Consider the following 23,118-nt stretch of genomic DNA (forward strand, 5'->3'; position numbering starts at 1 on the left):
CTCCCAGAAGAAAACATAAGCAGTAAGCTCTATGACATAGGTCTTGGCAATGATTTTTTGAATCTGACACCAGAAGCAAAGGCAGGCAATAAAAGCAAAAATAAACAAGTGGGAGTACATCAAACTGAAGAACTTCTGCACAGCAAAGGAAACCATCAACAAAATGAAAAAGCATCCTACTTAATGAGAGAAAACATTTGCAAATCATATATCTAATAAGGGGTTACTATCCAAAATATATAAAGAACTATTACAATTAAATATCAAAAAAACAAACAATCCAATTTAAAAATGGGCAGAGGATCTGAATAGACATTTTTCCAAAGAAGACATATAGATGGCCAACAGGTACATGAGAAGATGTTCAGCATCACTAATCATCAGGGAAATGCAAATCAAAACCAAAATGAGTCACCACCTCACACCTGTCAGAATGGCTGTCATCAAAAAGACAATAAATAACAAATGCTGGCAAGGGTGTGGAGAAAAGGGAACCCTTGTGCACTGTTGGTGGGAATATAAATTGATGCAGCCACTATGGAAAGCAGCATGGAGGTTCCTCAAAAATTGAAAACAGAATTACCATATGATCCAGTGACTCCACTTCTGGGTATTTGTCCAAAGAAAACACTAACTTGAATAGATATCTGCACCACCATGTTCATTACAGCATTATTTACAACAGCCAAGATATGGAAACAATCTAAGCATCCCATCAACGGATGAATGGATAAAGAAAATGTGATACACACATGCACGCACACACACATATATATATATATAAAGGAGTATTATTCATCCATAAAAAATAATGAAATCTTGCCATTTGCAACAACATGGATGGACCTTTAGGGCATTATGCTAAGTGAAGTAAGTTGGAAAAAGAAATGATATCACTTAAATGTGGAATCTGGAAAAAAAAAAAAAGCTTATAGACAGACAAGCTCTAAGATAAAGAAAACAGACTGGTGTTTGCCAGAGGCAGGGGTGGAGGTGAGGGTGGGAGTGAAATGGGTGAAGAGGGTCAAAAGGGCCGTTCTTAAACAAGTAAGTCATGGGAATGTAATATACAGCATGGTGACTATAGTTAGTAATACTGTATTGTATATTTTAAAGTTGCTAAGGGAGTAAATCTTAAAACTTCTCATCACAAGAAAAAAATTTGTTCTAATTATGTAAGGTGACAGATTTTAACTAGACTTATTGTAGTGATCATTTTACAGTGTATACAAATACCAAATCATTATGTTGTACACCTGAAAATAATGTTAGACAGTGAATATACTTTTTCTAATTAAACTTTAACTTTAAAAATATGGGCAATTAATCGCACACTTAAATCACATTGGCTGAATTCAAGTTTAGTCCCTAAAGAATACTTATTTATGAAATAAATAATTTCAACCTAAATTACTTGATTATTATTTTCTTTTGTTACTTATTTCAAACTATAAAGTTCATGTGCAAGAAGGCAACTTGAGGCACGTATCCTCTATTATAGGTCTACACCTAATTATCTATAAACACTAATGGAAACAATACTGAACCAGTCAGGCACATCAATTTCCTTCCATTCCCTTTTATTAATAAGAACTTCTAACCCAGCTCAACAACTAATCACATTTCAAATTACTGACTTGAAAAAATGTATTAGAGGCACATTTTAAAAACAAATACAGTACGAAATCTTGCTTTTCACTGAATCACTGAATTTTGTTTGTTTGTTTTTTGGCTATTTGGATTACTTTCTTCTTCTGGGTAAGTTTAGTATGTAACTTTCATTCTTTAGACAAAAACCCACAGACTTAAAATGTATAAAAAGTTAACCTGGTATTGTCAGCTGAAGACACCAAAACTAGCACCATAAGAACAACTGTACTAAATTTTAATGCTGTTCATTAATAGTTCCATTTTCCTGAGTTTGCGTTTGTTCTTTGGCATCGGCTTAGGATATAATCCAGTTTTCAGAAGGTGTTCCTTGCTGAGGCGAATTTGAGCACCATGCTGAAGCTGGAAAGAGCATAAAGCTTGAAGAGGGCGAAGCAAAGTCTGTTAAGATAAAAAAAAAAGATACTAAAAATAGTGTGACAAATCATGATATTCTATCTAAATTTTTTCCATAGAAACAGGGATTATTATCTTTTTTATTATTAGCTTTTAACTATGAAAAGCAATAGGCACTCAAATATATGATAACTTCTAAATAAATAATTCATTTAAATTCATACCTTACATACCACTAAGGAATTCCAGTAAGACACAAATACTAATTTTCCATATAGGTGATAAAGTCTAAATTTAGTTTTATACTTTAATATATTCAAACACTACAAAAATTGTTGCCATTATAATAACTAATCTGTAACAGCAGACTAAAAGAGACATTTAGGTACAAATTAGTTAATTCAGTTTCAATCACAGACTAACACAAGCTTCCCGCTACTTGCTAACAACTGGATGATGGCAGCAATGGGTTAAGTTTACTAATTCTCTCACACTACTCCATGGCCCACATACAAGTTAGATAACCAGGTGTGGGTGCATTTGAAATAACTGTAACTGTATACATACCTGTCTAAACTCAAATACCTATAGGGCCAGACATATAACATAAACATGTGACCTAGGTGGACCTATAAGGTAACAAAGAATTGTGGAGGTTGTCAAACAACTGAGCACATGTCCTTCTTAAAGTTATTCAAATTCAAAAATTAGGAAAAAAAAAAAAAACATTAACCCAGTGTTTTAAACATATTTGAGTCAGAGTCTTTCCTTGGGCCTGAGATCCCTGATCTAACACTTTTAAATAACAAACCTGATGGTGCAGATTGTTTAAAAAGAAAATAAAAGGAACAAAGATAGATTTAACTACAAAAATTTCACAATGTCTATGTGAAAATGTATTGCCCCACATATACAACAAAAGTGGCAGCAAAGGGCTTAACAGCTTTAATTTACAATGAACTCTTACAAATATGTCGCAGTCACTGGTAGTTGCTTCTCCATATCCATTCTTTTCTTCCTTATTAAAAAAAATCTAAAATTTTATTCAAGGTGGCAATGTGTCCAGCTAGTAATACTACATTGACTAATGACAGTTTATCCAACAAGATGTAAGTGGAAGGCCTTGGGTTGGGACAGACCTAGCAGGCATAGGCTTTTGCCTTTTCTTCTTGCCTGGAACATGATTGCTAGTTGTGGGATAACCACTATGTGACTACAGGACAATAAACACGAAGATTAAAGCCAAATACATACAGTGATGGACAGAAAGACAGAAGAAATCTGGGTGTCTGAAGTCCTTTTCAGCTGCATCCCCAGCCCTAGACCACTAACTTCAGCATTTCTTATTACAAGAGAAAAATAAACTCATATATGGCTCAACCACTGCAGTAAGGGCTCTGTTACATGCAACTAAATGTTAACTCCTAACTGAGACACACCAGTAAGAAAAAGACAAACATCTTGGAAAAGCTCTGCCTGACATTATTGTAGAAAGTCTCTTAGGTATGTTCTCATAGTTTCTTTTCGTATCTTCAATTCTTCAAACAAGAGAAGAAATATAGGAATGACTATATATTACTTTACAGAGTCAACATAAGGAAGTGATTGAATCCTGAAACATCATACCTAGGAAACATACCTTGGACATATACAGACTGAGACAATTGAAGTTTCTATTGCTATTTTACGACATTTATTAGATTCTTCATAGATAGAAGAGTATTAATACTCCTATGATTAAAGGCCTCCAACTTTTACTTCCTGAAGATAAGATTCTATCAATTTTCTGAATAATTAATAGAATGAATTTTGGAGATAGACAGATCTGTGGTAGTCACTAGGGCTGTTCACAAATACACCAGTCCTCTTTCATGATACATGATCAGACTGCATTTTCTAGCCCCCTCTAAAGTTAGGCATGGCCATATAACTTGACTTGGTTAATGAAATGTGAGCACAAATAATGTGTGTCACCTCTGGGCAGATGCTTTAAAAGTGGTGTATGATTCCCCACCTCTCTTTATTCCTTCCTTAATAAAAGTAGAATGATGTGTCTAGATGGTGCATCCATTAGCCTGGATCCCTAAGTGACTATAATTAGCAGAGGTCCCCCTGGCAATCCCACTGTACAGACAGTGTGTTATGCCATTCTGATTTTGGGGTTTTAAGTGACTGATGCAATCACTTACTAGCTATGTGTTCCCAGATAAGTTATATAACCTCTATTTGCCTCGCTTTCTTCATCTGTAAAGTGAGGAATATTATGTCCACCTTATAAGGTTATTATTATGGTGCACTTACATGATACATTTAAAGTGTTTAGCATATGACTTGATTGATAATAAATGATAATGTTTCTCTCTACATTCATAACATTATATCTGGGGCAATGTGAAGCTATATGAGAGGTTTACTGGTTCAGAAGAACAAAGAAAATCCTCTACTTACAAAATTAGTTTCTAAAAGTTTATTTGGGGGAAAATCAGTGTTCTGTAAATCCTTTGTCTACAGATGCAATGTGACAGTTTCAAAAGACCGTTATTAACAATTACTGGTGATGAGTAGAGCTAAGACATTTAGGTTACGGCACAAAGCTCTGCCACGTCTAGTTTCAAAAGTTCATAAGGCTTCCAAGGTATGAGTAACCCTGGTAGATATTATAATGGCAAAATGAAATCACCAACTTTCAGTTCAATTTTTCTGTCAATCTATAGACAAGAATCAGAAGCGAGGAAAGGCAAAAAGATGAACTCTTCCTGAGAGCCCGGTGTCAGGCAATTAACATACATTATCCCATTCAATTCTCATAACAATATTATGAGGTAACTATTTTTTGTATATTACAGATAAGAAAACAAACACAAAGAGATTACATGAATTGCCTTCTGGCAAAAACTGCTGATGCTAAGTGATAAAGTTTTAACTCAAACTTGCTTCAAAACTCATATCATGCTATTTCCAAGTGATTGAAAACTGCTCAAGAATAAAGGAAGAGAATGAATCAACAGACTAAGAAGGCCATTCTATGCCAAGTTCTTTATTTTGAGGAGCCCTACCTCTACAGAATGAAGCCAGCTGAAAAATTACTACTCTCCTCCATCATCTTAAGGTTTTATTAGGATGCCCCTAATAAAAGGTTATTGGGGGGAAAAGGCATGTTATAGCTTTCCTCCCCAGGAAGGAAAGAAAACACCTATTTCAGAGCAGATGTTCAGAAGAATGTACTAATTTTTTTATTGTAGCTAGATTTAAACAAGCTGGACTTGGTGTTCCCCCACTAAGAAAGCTAATTGTTTGCCAGATGTAATAATAAGCAACTTGGGATGTTTCATATGTTTTTTTTCTGCTCATGTTCCTGCGACCATCTTATCAGCACCTCCCAAATCACATGTCTGATTATCAAGCATCCTTCTTCTACTCCTGGTCACTATAGCATAACCACTCCTGGTGATCAAAGCAAAAAGAATGAGAAATCTAGGACCCCACTTTTGCTTTGGGATTTTATGTTCAATTTGATCGATAGAAAAAAATAAAAGCTCCAAAAGCTGAAGAGATGATAGATCCTGATACCCTTCTGTATCTTAAACTTTGCCTGTTGTTAGATATTATACTAAAAACGTAAGATAGGTTTCCTGCTGTGACAGTAATTAACACCAGAATAATATATCTTATAAAACTGGAAAGGGGGAAGCAGTAGCAGCATTTGTAGTAGTAGTAGTAGTAGTAGTAGTAGTACAAACCCTATGCCAAACCCTAGCCCTATTATACTATAACTACTACTACTAAAACACCACCGTTACCAACATTAACGCTTCTGTTTAGGAATGCAGTAAAGATCCAATTCCAATTGTGGGAATAATAAATATAAATCCATAGAAGATTCTTTTTATAAACCAGAAGAAGAAGAGGAAAGAAATTTTAAATTTATAGCCAAAGACCATTATATTTTTCCCTCAAGATTTAAACTTTTAATGAGGCCTATGTCTGATGTTGGCTGATCCTAGGATTTTACATCAACAAAAAGGAAAATACAGAGACTGTACAGAAAGCAAGCTTAAACAACAGCCCTGGGTTTCATCTTTCCTTTAAGACACCTAAAAATAATGTTGTTTTCTGCTGAAGAACATACACAGATGATGGTTAATAAACAAAACAGAGAGACAAGTATAGGGGTATAGTAAGTGTTATATTGATGGAAGGTACACGGGAGTAGGTGATAAAGTCAGAGGGGAGAAAAAAAAGTCTGAGAACACTCCCTGGTCATTTGGAGGAAGGATTTAGGATCCCTCACGCATTTTTTTCCTCAAAAGAGAGAAAGAGAAATTGCCTAGACCCAAAACTAAGTCTACTCACACAGATACACACAAAAATAGCCTACTCATGAAAGCCTACTTCTTTCAAAAGAAGAAAGTCTCCAACTCTGACACATACCATGGCTTAGGGTAGGGGAGAGGAAAAGGGCAATTCAATGCTGCTTCTGGCATTCTTTAACTTCCCTTGCTCTGGAGGTCTTTTGTTCTTTTTCTTGGTAACTAATCCACTTATCCAGTTACTCTGACCTAAGCTTTTATCCATTACTAGAATTTCCCTCATGGCTAAGGCACACTTTTATAATAGAAACCATGGTGTATAATGAGAGAGAGAGAAAGAAGGCAGGAAAGAGCATACTTTGTGCGTGTGTGTGTGTGTGTGTGTGTGTTAGAGGAGGGAGTTATAAAACTCCATTTAGTTTGCTATTTTTTTCTCTTGTCATAACTGTAAAGTTTCTAACATGTTCTAAAAGATTGAGATGTTGGTGAGCTCACTGAAACATTATTATTTACTAATGATTATGAATTATATATGAAATCATCAGGCTTTCATGGAAATTAAATAAAATGTTGATTGCAGGTTATAACCTTTTCATATTCTGTAGGCTTTTTTCTCAAAAAAAATTATATATTTTTATACCCTAAGCAAGGTTAATAAGATAAACAGGGAGTTGGTATATCTCCTCGAATAAAAGCACCAATGGAAAAAATCTTGCTGTAAAATGTTCTTTTAAATAAAAAAAGTCTAGTACAAGAGAACACAAAATACTTAAACAGAAATACAGACTACTGAAAGACATATCTAGCCAAAAAAACTATATTTAATGTTATGCTACTTAAAAACGATTTAGCATATTACAAATGCTGTTTGCACAGCTTAGAATGAATATTTAAATAATGCAATCTGGAACGTTAAACTAATAGGAAAACACCAGAGGGGAAAGGAAGGTTATAAAAGTGCACAAATTTCTATCACAGATATAGTCTACTTGTCACTTAAGTTACAAATTTAACAAGTTATGCATTTTAAAATTTTCTAGACAAAAATCTAACCAAACTCCTACTTTCAAAAACTATATAACTTTCCAAAGACATACCTCTTGTATGTAATTATTTTTCTCCAAGATAGAAAGAGCAACAGCTGCACACTCCAGTGTAGAAAGGCACCTATTAGTTGGTTGTGCCCGAATTACATACTGACTAGAAATGCTAGTTTTTAATTGCACCTGAAATCAAAAACAGAATAGAATGTAATTTTTGTTTTAAGTTTAAAACTATAAGGTCTGTATTTTAAATTCTAATTATTCTAATTTCCTTCCAAAATTGCCAGTTTATAAATATTAAATGTATCAATATCTTCTATATATAATATCCTTTTATTATTTTGTTAAATAGAAGCAAGAGGATAGTTACACATCTGACAAAGAAAACGTATTCAAAATATATACAAATTCCTACAAATCAAAAATAAAAAGACTAATAACCCCCTCCCAGCGGGCAAAAGAGTGAATAGACACTTCACAAAAGAAGATATACAAGTAGCAAATAGGTACATGTAAAAGGGCTCAACATGATTTAATGTAAATTAAAATCACAATGAGGGCTTCCAGAGTGGTGCAGTGGTTGAGAATCCACCTGCCAATGCAGGGGACATGGGTTTGAGCCCTGGTCCAGGAAGATCCCACATGCCGCGGAGCAACTAAGCCCGTGCGCCACAACTACTGAGCCTGCGCTCCAGAGCCCGTGACTCACAGCTACTGAAGCCCGTGCACCTAGAGCCCATGCTCTGCAACAAGAGAAGCCACCGCAATGAGAAGCCCTCACACCACAATGAAGAGTAGCCCCCGCTCACCGCAACTAGAGAAAGCCCGTGTGCAGCAACGAAGACCCAACACAGCCAAAAATAAATAAATAAAAATAAAATAAAATAAAATAAAATCACAAGGAGATAACATTTCACACTCATTAGAACAGTTAAAATCGAAAAGACTATCACCACCAAATGAGGACAGAGCAAATGAAACTCATACATTGAAGTGGGAGTGAAAATGGTTTAATCACTTTGGAGAATTGATAATTGGGATTTTTTATTTTCTGGTTTATTCTTCCATTATTTCTTAAACTGATAAGCATATGTCTGTGTGGGTGTAAATCTATATAAACACACAGAGATACACACACATACACATACACACACACACACATATATATATATATATCTCCTCTTTTTAGATAAAAGTAGCATACTACAGATACTTTTCTCCATCGAGACAATATTTTAGCTGAGATAGAGTCAGACATGAGAAAGGCAATAGAAAACTGAATGTCAGCATTTTGGTCGTCTGATTCCTACTTCAATTAAATGAAACTCAAGTAAGCTTACACTCATAAAGCTCACACTCTGATCAAAATCACATTTAAGGATATGTGATGAGAAATATGGTTTTTCCACTCTGATTGCTTTTTGTTCAAAAAATTATCCTCTACAACTTGTTTCCTTTCCTTCCTCAGAAAGAGATGAGGGGTAAAGGGGGAGGGAGAGAGAGAGGGAAGCAAAGTGGGCATCATAAAAGATTCACTATAGAATGTATTGCCCTATATATGATTTTGGAATATATTCTTTAAAGCATATTTGACTAATTATGTTTTAGATATCATATTAAAATTACTCTGCATTTCTACCAATGGACAAGATGAAAAACAGATGTAGGGAGAGAAAGAGATGGAAGAAAATGGTTGAGAAACATGTATAATGATAAAAGAAAGCCTATGTTTAAATAACTGTAAGAATAATTCATGATGTTGATTAATTGTAATTACTAAAAGCTTTGATATTTCATCAGGTCAACTAGTAGAACAGAGTACAGACAACTACTGCTTTCAATACTTAATTCCAAGTCATCACTGGAGGAATTTATAACAAGCATCTGATTAAAATAAAACCTTTGGAAAACATGCAAAATTCACAGTGGATTTTGTTTATTGGAATTAATTTGATTTTTAAAAGAAATTTGTTATTTCAGGAGGGTGTTTTATTTCTTACTGTGGCTCACATGGCTGTATGAAAACAGAATTTGAAATATATCATTTGTTAAAAGACTTCAGAATATCCTTCACAAATCATCTCTCTGGGAGTTATCTAGTAACTGGATATATTAAAAGAGTATATATAACTAAGATCTGCCATATTATTAGGATACATGTTATTAAAGCATGCTAATGTGATCTCACGGCACCTCCTTTTATGCTTATGTGCTATATCACCTTCATCACACACTTAATTCAGTGAGTAAATGAGCAAGACTAAAAAGAAACCCTGTTGATCCATCTTCTTGAGAAGTCATAAGCAAAGTCATAAGCATCATAATAATTTTTCAGAAACTGCCTCATCTTCGTGAATAAAAGTTCAAGAAAATCCAAGGCAAAATTAACTATTATAAGAAAGGAAAAAAATTAACATATGATGAAAGTATGGTATGTAGAAAGAGGAACTATTGAAAGACCAATATTATTATATCAAAGTTGACAATAATTAATCACTTAATTTCAGTCATTTAGTTTCTCAGTTCCTGCTCACTTGATAAAAATCAGATAGCTGGACCTGATGGTATTAAAACCTATTTTTTAGTGATCAATCCCAAGATCATATAATGTATATGTAATTATAATGCTACATTAATTATATATCATTATTATTAATATATTATGTATAATTATTATATACAATCTTCATTTCCAATATTTGGAAGCCATGCTGATGCAAAGAATGCTTCAATAATTTTGATCTTCTTGGAAGTTGGTTCTCCATGGGTAGAAGTTGTCTGAGTGCTCTTAATGTGACTTCTTTAGGAACAGGAGTACCACTGGTTGGTTTAGAATTCTACGGGTATAGGTTGTAAGCCTATAATATAACTCCCATTTTAGAAACAGCCAACTCATCCAAATTTTACTTCTAGACTGAGCTTCAGATCTTTTCCACTGATTCTCTGGGTTGGCTAAAATTTGAATTCCTTAAAATTCTTTTGTTGTTAGTGCCTTCCTTTTTTTTTCTTGCATTAAATATTAAATATATATTTAATATATAAGAATACCAGGTAACAGTTTGACAGCTATGATCACTGTTCAGATGCCTTTTAAAAGGGTTTTTTCAAATGTCTCCTTCCTAGATAGACCTTTAGCTATTTTTGTGATTTGTGTCATTAATAGTGTAGAAGTCATAGCATGTTCAGTGGTTTAGTAATGACCTTTAGGACTCAAAAAAATATCCAAAGGATTAACATGCCATGGCTTATGTTTGCATAACATGTCTTTAAAATAATTTACTATAATATAGTTAATTCTTTTGTCAAGAAAAATAAACTAAAAAAGGCCTCAAAATTAAAATTTTAGGGCTTCCCTGGTGGCGCAGTGGTTGAGAATCTGCCTGCCGATGCAGGGGACATGGGTTCGAGCCCTGGTCTGGGAGGATCCCACATGCCGCGGAGCAACTGGGCCCGTGAGCCACAACTACTGAGCCTGAGCGTCTGGAGCCTCTGCTCCACAACAAGAGAGGCCGCGATAGTGACAGGCCCGCGCACCGCGATGAAGAGTGGCCCCCACTCGCCGCAACTGGAGAAAGCCCTCACACAGAAACGAAGACCCAACACAGCCAAAAATAAACATAATAAGTAAATAATAAATAAAAATTAAAAAAAAAAAATTAAAATTTTAATCATCTCCACACCCCCTGCCATGCAACAAATGCTGTATTTTTATAATTTGATGGTGATTACGTGTTATCTGTTCTCAGGCTCTTTTAAGACAAGTTTCATTATTACATAAAACTACTGTGCTTCTCACTTAATTATTAAGAGTCACAAGACTTTCTAATCAGTTGATCAGCTTCCTTAAAGGTTTCTAGGAAAATCAATCTATTTTGCAGGCTTTCTGAAAAAACCCTAGTCTAGAACAAGTTAAAATAAACGTTTTACTAACATTCTGAATTCCTTATCAGTGGAAGACACACATAAAAACCCTCCTTTCTGAAGCACCCTTTTTTCTATGATCTTTCACAAACAAGAATCAGTATCTGAGCTTATGAGCTGCCCTTTGAAGGAGAGGTACTAAATCTTTTCTTCTAGCCCCAATCCCTCCATCTACTTCATTCCTTTCATTTCCTCAGTTTAGTTCAACACTATGATCTAATAGTGATGAGTCCAGCTTTGGCATCAGACAGTTGCCAGTTTGAATAGAGACTTAACCACTTATATGCAAAGTCTCATGCACTTGGACACTAAGTGCTATTCTAGAAAATGTACATATATTGTCTCATTTAATTCTCGCAAAGACCCTATGAAGTAAGTACTATTATCTCCATTTTACAGATGAGGAAACCAAAGTAGAGAGAGGTGAAGTAACTTACCTAAGGTTCCAAAATCAATCATGGTAAAGCAGATAAATGAATTTATAAAGTCTTCTTTGAGAGCTTGAGCTCTTCATAACTAGGCTAACAATTAAATGGATGAATTCTTAGGCAAATCCCAACATATAAAACAAATAAAACAAAGCTATTCTGCTGGAAAGCAAGGCTGAGGGACTCCTGAATAATTTTAGGGTTCTTATGAACACAGTGTAAAAAAAAAAAATGATATATGGGGAGGAGTCTTCTCAAGAATGAAAGTTTCTCACAAATGTCAATATCTATGTCTTGCTCCCATCTTCCCACACTATGAAGCCTGTAAAGTTTTTACAGAAAGTTAAGATTCCAGGATTAATGTTGAAACTCAGAAAATTTGATAAAAATAAGGTTAGAGGGGGCATTAGTTATAGATAAAATGATAATACTGTGCTACTTCCAAAACACATTATTGTTTAAAATTTTTTTTTCTGAGTTGACCTGAGAAACTTCATTTCATAACAGTTTCTATGGTAAAGCACAATTCCAAAATTACCAAAGAACTTGTAGAAGACATTGGGTTTAAAATTTAGTACTTTCTTACACATTAAAATGATAATTAAAGTTACACATTGCTTTTCCAACACACAAAAACTTTGATGTTAAAATTGCAAACATACAATTCAGAAGCCTAAAAATTAAGCACTTACAAATTTCAAATTTAAGCAAATCTAAATAATGATACAAAATTAAAATTCTGTTGAGTGACATATTTAATCAAATATCTTGACTAGTGTTTTTTCCTACTAATAAAAATATTTAATCTACCACTGTTTTTCACATAACTCCAAGTAGTGCATATCTGAAGTCACTAAGAACTATGGGTATGGAAATATCTAGAAGGAAAGTAAAAACACATAGATTCATGAGATCACAGAATTGGAAGTTATCTTTATAAGTCAAATAGTAATCTCCACGTTCTCAGGCATAATTATTCTTTTAAAAAGTTTAGAATGACAGAATTAAAGTTTAAAATAATATTGAAATATAATAATTTCTCTTAAATAAAAAAAAGTTTTATCTGAGTTTTTAAGCTTCCTCTTTAAAAAAAAAAAAGAATTAATAGAGGCATGAAAACAAAAATTCCTTAAGATTATTGGCTACAAGGCTTCCCTGGTGGCACAGTGGTTAAGAATCTGCCTGCCAATGCAGAGGACACAGGTTCGAGCCCTGGTCCGGGAAGATCCCACATGCCGCGGAGCAACTAAGTCCGTGTGCCACAACTACTCAGCCTGTGCTCTGGAGCCCGCAAACCACAACTACTGAGCCCGCATGCCACAACTACTGAAGCCCACGCACCTAGAGCCCGTGCTGCACAACAAGAGAAGCCACCGCAATGAGAAGCCCGCACACCGCAACAAAGAGTAGACCCTGCTCGCTGCAACTAGAGAAAGCCCGCACACAGCAACGAAGACCCAACGCAGCCAAAAAAATTAAAAAAAAAAAAACAAAACATTATTGCCTACAATAACTTCAGAGTGATTTCAGTAAATTAACAAAACATTACACCATTAAACAAGCCAGAAAGAATAATGTGACTATAGATTACACATCTTGGCATTACTTTCTGCTGCTATTTTTCTCAGCAATACTTAATGAAGACGAGTCTCTGTTGAATAATGCTATAGAAACTAACTTTTGTGATATCTCCTGAAATTGAAATTGCCCAAACTAAGCATGTCTACATGTATGCATTTATTCATACTGGGCTTACATCAATTTATATCCTTTATTAGGAAACTTAGAACAGAAACTGATTTAGGATATTAGAAATTGATTTACTAGTCTCACCTAAGTAATAACCAATTTTATAATGTCTTGCTAGTGAAACATTTTCTCACCAAAGATAAATTTCATTTAACAATTATCATTTCTACTCATTTCAAAAGCTGTCATGGCTTCATAAACAGCTATTGGAAAATAAATCATAAATTAGCCTAGGTGTGAAATAAAGCACACATTTTACAATTACTTCATAAGTTCAATTTGTCACATAAAATTTTTATTTTAAAATTTACTGAGTTAAATTGTACACTCTTTTACTTTATTAACAACACTTTTCTATAACCTTGAATTAAAATAATGTGCATGAATTGGGAGACAGAAAAGCACAGCAACTAAAAGCATAAGAAAGGAAATTAGACTTATTTAAATTTAACTCTACATAATTGTAGTATGACCTCAAACAAGATTTAAACTCTGAGAGCCTAAAACATTAACAACCTTAAAGAATTATTGTGCTTTAAGATGTTAATATATGTGAAGTACTCAGCAATGCCTGCCATACAGTAAGCACGCAATACAGGCAAAGATGTTGATGAGGGTGGTACTGATGCTACTGATGTTAACCAGGAGAGTGCTAGTGATGATTTACAATGCTTTCTTCACAATCTAATGAATAAGTGTGAAGCAACTCAGCTTTATCGCAATAAAGCCAGATGAGTAGCCTGACCAAGAGTGTGGGATAAGATAAAACTTAGAGCCAGAAGAATGTCAAATTTTACAAGATGGAAGAAGAAAAGCTATTGAACAGGTAGAGAAAAAGCAGTCTTAGAAGCAGGAGAAAGAACCAGAAAAGAGTTTCACTGAATAACAGAGAAGAACAAGTTACATTGCCAGATAAATAAAATATTCCTAACAGTAAGAATCCTGAAAAACAAAGGCAGAAATATTTTCATTAAAGATATAATTTATATACAAGGAAAATATTCATATTTTACTCTTTTGCCCTTTAAGTACATGATCTAAGCATCATTAAAATGTGCAATATTCCCCAAAGTACTGAATCTTGTATCTAAATCTTTGATAGTTCTTTAAAACATTCCCAAACAACACCATGTAACAGAAGAGACAGACCAAGAATTTATAATGATTTTTGAAAATACTTTAAAAATGAAATTTTTTCATTTCTTGAATGACCTTGCATGACTCTTATCTGCCTAATATTTTCAATATATTTTCTCATCTTCTTCTACCTCTGCACATGTGTAACTTATCTGTAATGTTTAATTGATTTTATGACAGTAAAACTGGCAGACGGACATAAAAAAGAATTGGCTAACAATAGGTTGCTATGTTCCTTTGAAGAATACAGAGTACAGAATACTTAAATGATAAGAAATTGTGAGTTGCAGAATATCACAATTTTTTTTTTTTTTTTTTTATATATGGCCTTTATTATATTGAGGTAGGTTCCCTCTATGCCCACTTTCTGGAGACTTTTTATCATGAATGGGTGTTGAATTTTGTCAAAAGCTTTTTCTGCATCTATTGAGATGATCATATGGTTTTTATTCTTCAATTTGTTAATATGGTGTATCACATTGATTGATTTGCGTATATTGAAGAATCCTTGCATCCCTGGGATAAATCCCACTTGATCGTGGTGTATGATCCTTTTAATGTGTTGTTGGATTCTGTTTGCTAGTATTTTGTTGAGGATTTTTGCATCTATATTCATCAGTGATATTGGTCTGTAATTTTCTTTTTTTGTAGTGTCTTTGTCTGGTTTTGGTATCAGGGTGATGGTGGCCTCATAGAATGAGTTTGGGAGTGTTCCTTCCTCTGCAATTCTTTGGAAGAGTTTGAGAAGGATGGGTGTTAGCTCTTCTCTAAATGTTTGATAGAATTCACCTGTGAAGCCATCTGGTCCTGGACTTTTGTTTGTTGGAAGATTTTTAATCACAGTTCAATTTCATTACTTGTGATTGGTCTGTTCATATTTTCTGTTTCTTCCTGATTCAGTCTTGGAAGGTTATACCTTTCTAAGAATTTGTCCATTTCTTCCAGGTTGTCCATTTTATTGGCATAAAGTTGCTTGTAGTAGTCTCTTAGGATGCTTTGTATTTCTGCGGTGTCTGTTGTAACTTCTCCTTTTTCATTTCTGATTTTATTGATTTGAGTCCTCTCCCACTTTTTCTTGATGAGTCTGGCTAATGGTTTATCAATTTTGTTTATCTTCTCAAAGAACCAACTTTTAGTTTTATTGATCTTTGCTATTGTTTTCTTTGTTTCTATTTCATTTATTTCTGCTCTGATCTTTATGATTTCTTTCCTTCTGCTAACTTTGGGTTTTGTTTGTTCTTCTTTCTCTAGTTTCTTTAGGTGTAAGGTTAGATTGTTTACTTGAGATTTTTCTTGTTTCTTTAGGTAGGCTTGTATAGCTATAAACTTCCCTCTTAGAACCACTTTTGCTGCATCCCATAGGTTTTGGGTCGTCGTGTTTTCATTGTCATTTGTCCCTAGGTATTTTTTTATTTCCTCTTTGATTTCTTCAGTGATCTCTTGGTTATTTAGTAATGTATTGTTTAGCCTCCATGTGTTTGTCTTTTTTACGTTTTTTTCCCTGTAATTCATTTCTAATCTCATAGCGTTGTGGTCAGAAAAGATGCTTGATATGATTTCAATTTTCTTAAATTTACTGAGGCTTGATTTGTGACCCAAGATGTGATCTATCCTGGAGAATGTTCCGTGCGCACTTGAGAAGAACGTGTAATCTGCTGTTTTTGGATGGAATGACCTATATATATCAATTAAATCTATCTGGTCTATTGTGTCATTTAAAGCTTCTGTTTCCTTATTTATTTTCATTTTGGATGATATGTCCATTGGTGTAAGTGAGGTGTTAAAGTCCCCCACTATTATTGTGTTACTGTCGATTTCCTCTTTTACGGCCTGTTAGCAGTTGCCTTATGTATTGAGGTGCTCCTATGTTGGGTGCATATATATTTATAATTGTTATATCTTCTTCTTGGATTGATCCCTGGATCATTATGTAGTGTCCTTCCTTGTCTCTTGTAACATTCTTTATTTTAAAGTCTATTTTATCTGATATGAGTACAGCTACTCCAGCTTTCTTTTGATTTCCATTTGCATGGAATATCTTTTTCCATCCCCTCACTTTCAGTCTGTATATGTCCCTAGGTCTAAAGTGGGTCTCTTGTAGACAGCATATATCTGGGTCTTGTTTTTGTATCCATTCAGCCAGTCTATGTCTTTTGGTTGGGGCATTTAATCCATTCACGTTTAAGGTAATTATCGATATGTATGTTCCTATGACCATTTTCTTAATTGTTTAGGGTTTGGTTTTGTAGGTCCTTTTCTTCTCTTGTGTTTCCCACTTAGAGAAGTTCCTTTAGCATTTGTTGTAGAGCTGGTTTGGTGGTGCTGAATTCTCTTAGCTTTTGCTTGTCTCTAAAGCTTTTGATTTCTCCATCAAATCTAAATGAGATCCTTGCCGGGTAGAGTAATCTTGGTTGTAGGTTCTTCCCTTTCATCACTTTAAGTATATCATGCCACTCCCTTCTGGCTTGCAGAGTTTCTGCTGAGAAATCAGCTGTTAACCTTATGGGAGTTCCCTTGTATGTTATTTGTCGTTTTTCCCTTGCTGCTTTCAGTAATTTTTCTTTGTCTTTATTTTTTGCCACTTTGATTACTATGTGTCTCGGCGTGTTTCTCCTTGGGTTTATTCTGTATGGGACTCTCTGCGCTTCCTGGACTTGGGTGGCTATTTCCTTTCCCATGTTAGGGAAGTTTTCGACTATAATCTCTTCAAATATTTTCTCTGGTCCTTTCTCTCTCTCTTCTCCTTCTGGGACCCCTATAATGCGAATGTTGTTGCGTTTAATGTTGTCCCAGAGGTCTCTTAGGCTGTCTTCATTTCTTTTCATTCTTTTTCCTTTAGTCTGTTCCGCAGCAGTGAATTCCACCATTCTGTCTTCCAGGTCACTTATCCGTTCTTCTGCCTCAGTTATTCTGCTATTGATTCCTTCTAGTGTAGTTTTCATTTCAGTTATTGTATTGATCATCTCTGTTTGTTTGTTCTTTAATTCTTCTAGGTCTTTGTTAATCATTTCTTGCATCTTCTCAATCTTTGCCTCCATTCTTATTCCGAGGTCCTGGATCATCTTCACTATCATTATTCTGAATTCTTTTTCTGGAAGGTTGCCTATCTCCACTTCATTTAGTTGTTTTTCTGAGGTTTTTTCTTGTTCCTTCATCTGGTACATAGCCCTCTGCCTTTTCATCTTCTCTATCTTTCTGTAACTGTGGTTTTTGGTCCACAGGCTGCAGGATTGTAGTTGTTCTTGCTTCTGCTGTCTGCCCTCTGGTGGTTGAGGCTATCTAAGAGGCTTGATGGGAGGCTCTGGTGGTGGGTAGAGCTGACTGTTCCACAATTTTTTTAATTGAAATATAATTAACTTACAATGTTAAATAGTTTCAGGTGTACCACATAGTGATTTGATATTTTTATACCTTTTTTACCTTTGATCATTTTATACCAAAATGATCACCAGGATAAGGATAGTTAACAGCTGTCACCATACAAAGTTATTACAATATTATTGACAATATTCCCTGTTGTACATTATATCTCCATAACTTTGTTATTTCATAGCTGGAAGTTTGTACCTCTTAATCGTCTTCACTTATTGTGCCCATCCCTTTACCCACCTCCCCTCTGGCAATCACCAGTTAGTTCTCTGTGTCTATGAGTCTGTTTCTATTTTATTATGTTTGCTTTGTTTTTTAGATTCACACAGGGGAATTCCCTGGCGGTCCAGTGCTTAGGACTCCGCACTTTCACTGCCATGGCCCGGGTTCAATCCCTGCTTGGGGAACTAAGATCCCACAAGCCACACAGAGTGGCCAAAAATAAAAATAAAAAAGTGATATCATACAGTATTGGTCTTTCTCTGTCTTATTTCACTTAGCATAATACCCTCTAAGTCCATCCATTTTGTCACAAATGGCAAGATTTTGTTCTTTTTATGGTTAAGTAATATTCCACTGTGTATATATACCACATATTCTTTATCCATTCATCTTTTCACAGACAATTAGGTTGCTTCCATATCTTGGCTATTGTAAATAATGTTACAACGAACACTGGTATGCATATATCTTTTTTAATTAGTGCTTTCATTTTCAGTTAAATAACCAGAAGTGAAATTGCTGACCCATATGGCAGTTCAATTTTTTAATTTTTTGTTTTCCATAGCATCCGTACCAATGTACATTCCTACCAACATTGTACCAGGGTTCTCTTTTCTTGCCAACACTTGTTATTACTTGTCTTTTTGATAACAGCCACTCTGAAAGATGTGAGGTAATTATTTCATTTTGGTTTGGATTGCATTTCCCTGATGACTAGTGAAGTTGAGCATCTTTTCATGTGCCTGTTAGCTATTTGTATGTCTTCTTTGAAAAAATATCTATTCATGTCCTCTGCCCATTTTTAAATTAAATTGTTTGGGTTTTTTGATATTGAGTTGTATGAGTTTTTTTTTAACATATTTTGTGTATTAACCCCTTATTGAACTTGTCATTTGAAAATGTCTTCTCTCATTCAGTAAGGGGCCTTTTCATTCAGTTGATAGTTACCTTCACTATGCAAAAGGTTTTCAGTTTGATGTAGTCCCACTTGTTTACTTTTGCTTTTGTTGCTCTTGCTTAAGGAGACAGGTCCAAAAAAATACTGTTGAGACCTATGTCAAAGAGCATACAGCCTATGCTTTCTTTTAGGAGTTTTATGGTTTCAGGTCCTACATTTAGGCTTTAATCCATTTGACTTTATTTTTTATATATGGTGTAAGACAGTGGCTTAAGTTTCGTTCTTTTGCACATAGCTGTCCAGTTTTGCCAACATCACTTATTGAAGAGTTTGTCTTTACCCCCATTGTATATTTTTGCTCCCTCTGTCATAGATTAATTGACCATATAAGTGTGGGTTTATTTCTGGTTTGTCTATTCTGTTCCTTTGATCTATGTGTCTGTTTTTGTGCCAGCACGATACTATTTTGATTACTATAGCTTTGTAGTACAGTTTGAAATCAGGGTGCATGATGCCTCCACGTCTGTTAATTATTTTCTTAGACTATTTAATAGAGCTAGTGAAATCCAAAAAGTGAATTGGCGTTTCTTAAATAAATCCATTCAAACACAATTTGGACAACATAAAGTACCCTGCATAATAGCCATTAATGATATAATATATTCACCTCAGAAATATAACATAATTCTGTCAACTTTATAGTATGAAGAATATGTGCATAAATGTCAGATACTGAATTTGACAAGTGAATTAGTTTTTAGTGACACAAATAAGGCTGAAAAATTACCACCCAAAAAAAGGGATGAAAGACCAATAACTGCAATGAAGAGTAAAAATAATATGGGAAAAGAATACAAGGTAAAGAATTCTTTAAAAATTACAGGGATTTCTTTTCTATTCAGTAGGAAAAGATTCTGATTTCAAATTAAAACATAATTTCCCCAAAGCTTATCAGTCACTTTTCAAGTGATTTAAATGAAAATTCTATTAGATGGTTAATCAAAACACTGGCATGGGCTCTTTGGTGGGGCTAATGGTGGACTCTGGGGGGGCTCATGCCAAGGAGTACTTTGCAGAACTTCTGCTGCCAGTGTCCTAGTCCCCATGGTGAGCCACAGCCACCCCCCGCCTCCGCAAGAGCCCCTCCAACACAAGCAGCCGAATGGCTAACAGGGTCTTGGTGCTCTGGCCAGGTGTCAGGCCTGAGCCTCTGAGGTGGGACAGCTGAGTTCGGGACATTGGTCAACCAGAGACCTCTGGGGCCGACGTAACATCAAACGGCGAAGGCTCTAACAGAGATCTCCATCTCAATGCTAAGACCAGCTCCACTCAACAACCAGCAAGCTACAGTGCTGGACACCCTATGCAAACAACTAGCAAGAGAGGAACACAACCTCCCCCATTAGCAGAGAGGCTGCCTAAAACAATAGTAAGTCCACAGACACTCCAAAACACACCACAGGACGCAATCCTGCCCACCAGAAAGAGAAGATCCAGCCTCATCCACCAGAACACAGGCACTAGTCCTCCCCACCAGGAAGCCTAAACAACCCACTGAACCAACCTTACCCATTGGAGGCAGACACCAAAAACAACGGGAAATACGAACGTGCAGCCTGCAAAAAGGAGACCCAAACACAGTAAGTTAAGCAAAATGAGAAGACAGAGAAACACACAGCAGATGAAAGTGCAAGGTAAAAATGCACCAGACCAAACAAATGAAGAGGAAATAGGCAGTCTACCTGAAAAAGAATTCAGAGTAATGACAGTAAAGATGATGCAAAATCTTCGAAATACAATGGAGAAATGCTTAACAAGGATCTAGAAGAACTAAAGAGAAAACAAACAATGATGAACAACACAATATATGAAATTGAAAATTCTCTAGAAGGAATCAATAGCAGAATAACTGAGGCAGAAGAATGGATAAGTGGCCTGGAAGATAAAATAGTGGAAATAACTACCGCAGAGCAGAATAAAGAAAAAAGAATGAAAAGAATTGAGGACAGTCTCAGAGACCTCTGGGACAACATTAAATGCACCAACATTCGAACTATAAAGTTCCCAGAAGAAGAAGATACAGAAAAAGGGACTGAGAAAATATGTGAAGAGATTATAGTTGAAAACTTCCCTAATATGGGAAGAGAAATAGTCAATCAAGTCCAAGAAGCACAGAGAGTGTCATACAGGATAAATCCAAGGAGAAACACGCCAAGACACATACTAATCAAACTATCAAAAATTAAATGCAAAGAAAAAATATTAAAAGCAGCAAGGGGAAAACAACAAATAACATACAAGGGAATCCCCATAAGATTAACAGCTGAACTTTCAGCAGAAACTCTGCAAGCCAGAAGGGAGTGGCAGGACATATTTAAAGTTATGAAAGAGAAAACCTACAACCAAGATTACTCTACCCAGCAAGGATATCATTCAGATTCGACGAAGAAATTAAAACCTTTACAGACAAGCAAAAGCTAAGAGAATTCAGCACCACCAAACCAGCTTTACAACAAATGCTAAAGGAACTTCTCTAGGCAGGAAACACAAAAGAAGGAAAAGACCTATGACAACAAACCCAAAACAATTAAGAAAATGGTAACAGGAACATATATATTGATAACTACCTTAAATGTAAATGGATTAAATGCTATAACCAAAAGACACAGATTGGCTGAATGGATACAAAAACAAGACCCGTATATATGCTGTCTACAAGAGACCCACTTCAGACCTACGGACACATACAGACTGAAAGTGAGGGGATGGAAAAAGATATTCCATGCAAATGGAAATCAAAAGAAAGCTGGAGTAACAATTCTCATATCAGACAAAATAGACTTTAATATAAACACTATTACAAGAGACAAAGAAGGACACTATATAATGATCAAGAGATCAATCTAAGAAGAAGATATAACAAGTGTAAATATTTATGCACCCAACATAGGAGCACCTCAATACATAAGGGAAATGCTAACAGCCATAAAAGGGGAAATCAACAGTAACACAATCATAGTAGGGGACTTGAACACCCCACTTTCATCCAATGGACTGATCATCCCAAATGAAAATACATAAGGAAACACAAGCTTTAAATGATACATTAAACAAGATGGACTTAATTGACATTTATAGGACATTCCATCCAAAAACAACAGAATACACTTTCTTCTCAAGTGCTCATGGAACATTCTCCAGTATAGATCATATCTTGGGTCACAAATCAAGCCTTGGTAAATTTAAGAAAATTGAAACTGTATCAAGTTTCTTTTCCAACCACAACACTATGAGACTAGATATCAATTACAGGAAAAAATGTATAAACAATACAAACACATGGAGGCTAAACAATACACTTCTAAATAGCCAAGAGAACACTGAAGAAATCAAAGAGGAAATCAAAAAGTACCTAGAAACAAATGACAAGGAAAACACGATGACCCAAAACCTATGGGATGCAGCAAAAGCAGATCTAAGAGGGAAGTTTATAGCAATACAATCCTACCTCAAGAAACAAGAAACATCTCAAATAAATGACCCTTACACCTAAAGCAATTAGAGAAAGAAGAAAAAAAAAATCCCAAAGTTAGCAGAAGGAAAGAAATCATAAAGATCAGATCAGAAATAAATGAAAAAGAAATGAAGGAAATGATTGCTTATTGAAGCAAAGATCAATAAAACTAAAAGCTGGTTCTTTGAGAAGATAAACAAAATTGATAAACCATTAGCAGGACTCATCAAGAAAAAAAGGGAGAAGACTCAAATCAATAGAATTAGAAATGAAAAAGGAGAAGTAACAACTGACACTGCAGAAATACAAAGGATCATGAGAGATTATTAGAAGCAACTATATGCCAATAAAATGGACAACCTGGAAGAAATGGACAAAGTCTTAGAAAAGCACAACCTTCTGAGACTGAACCAAGAAGAAACAGAAAATATAAACAGACCAATCACAAGCACTGAAACTGAAACTGTGATTAAAAATCTTCCAACAAACAAAAGCCCAGGACCAGATGGCTTCACAGGAGAAT

At 35.0% G+C, this 23,118-nt stretch overlaps 1 protein-coding gene across 1 annotated transcript in view; it reads right to left on the reverse strand.

Moving 5' to 3' along the window:
* Positions 1 to 1,598: 1,598 nt before the first annotated feature.
* Positions 1,599 to 23,118, reverse strand: part of DTWD2 (DTW domain containing 2) — a 120,537-nt gene continuing 99,017 nt past the window's right edge. The window contains exons 5-6 of the mRNA XM_068534219.1: positions 7,412 to 7,540; positions 1,599 to 2,049 (exon numbers count right to left, since the gene is read on the reverse strand). Of these exons, the coding sequence (XP_068390320.1) occupies positions 1,879 to 2,049; positions 7,412 to 7,540 (300 nt within the window). The 3' untranslated portion in view covers positions 1,599 to 1,878. The remainder of the gene's footprint in view (positions 2,050 to 7,411; positions 7,541 to 23,118) is intronic.

The sequence above is a fragment of the Eschrichtius robustus genome, chromosome 2 (assembly GCF_028021215.1).
Source record: "Eschrichtius robustus isolate mEscRob2 chromosome 2, mEscRob2.pri, whole genome shotgun sequence".
Taxonomy (NCBI): domain Eukaryota; kingdom Metazoa; phylum Chordata; class Mammalia; order Artiodactyla; family Eschrichtiidae; genus Eschrichtius; species Eschrichtius robustus.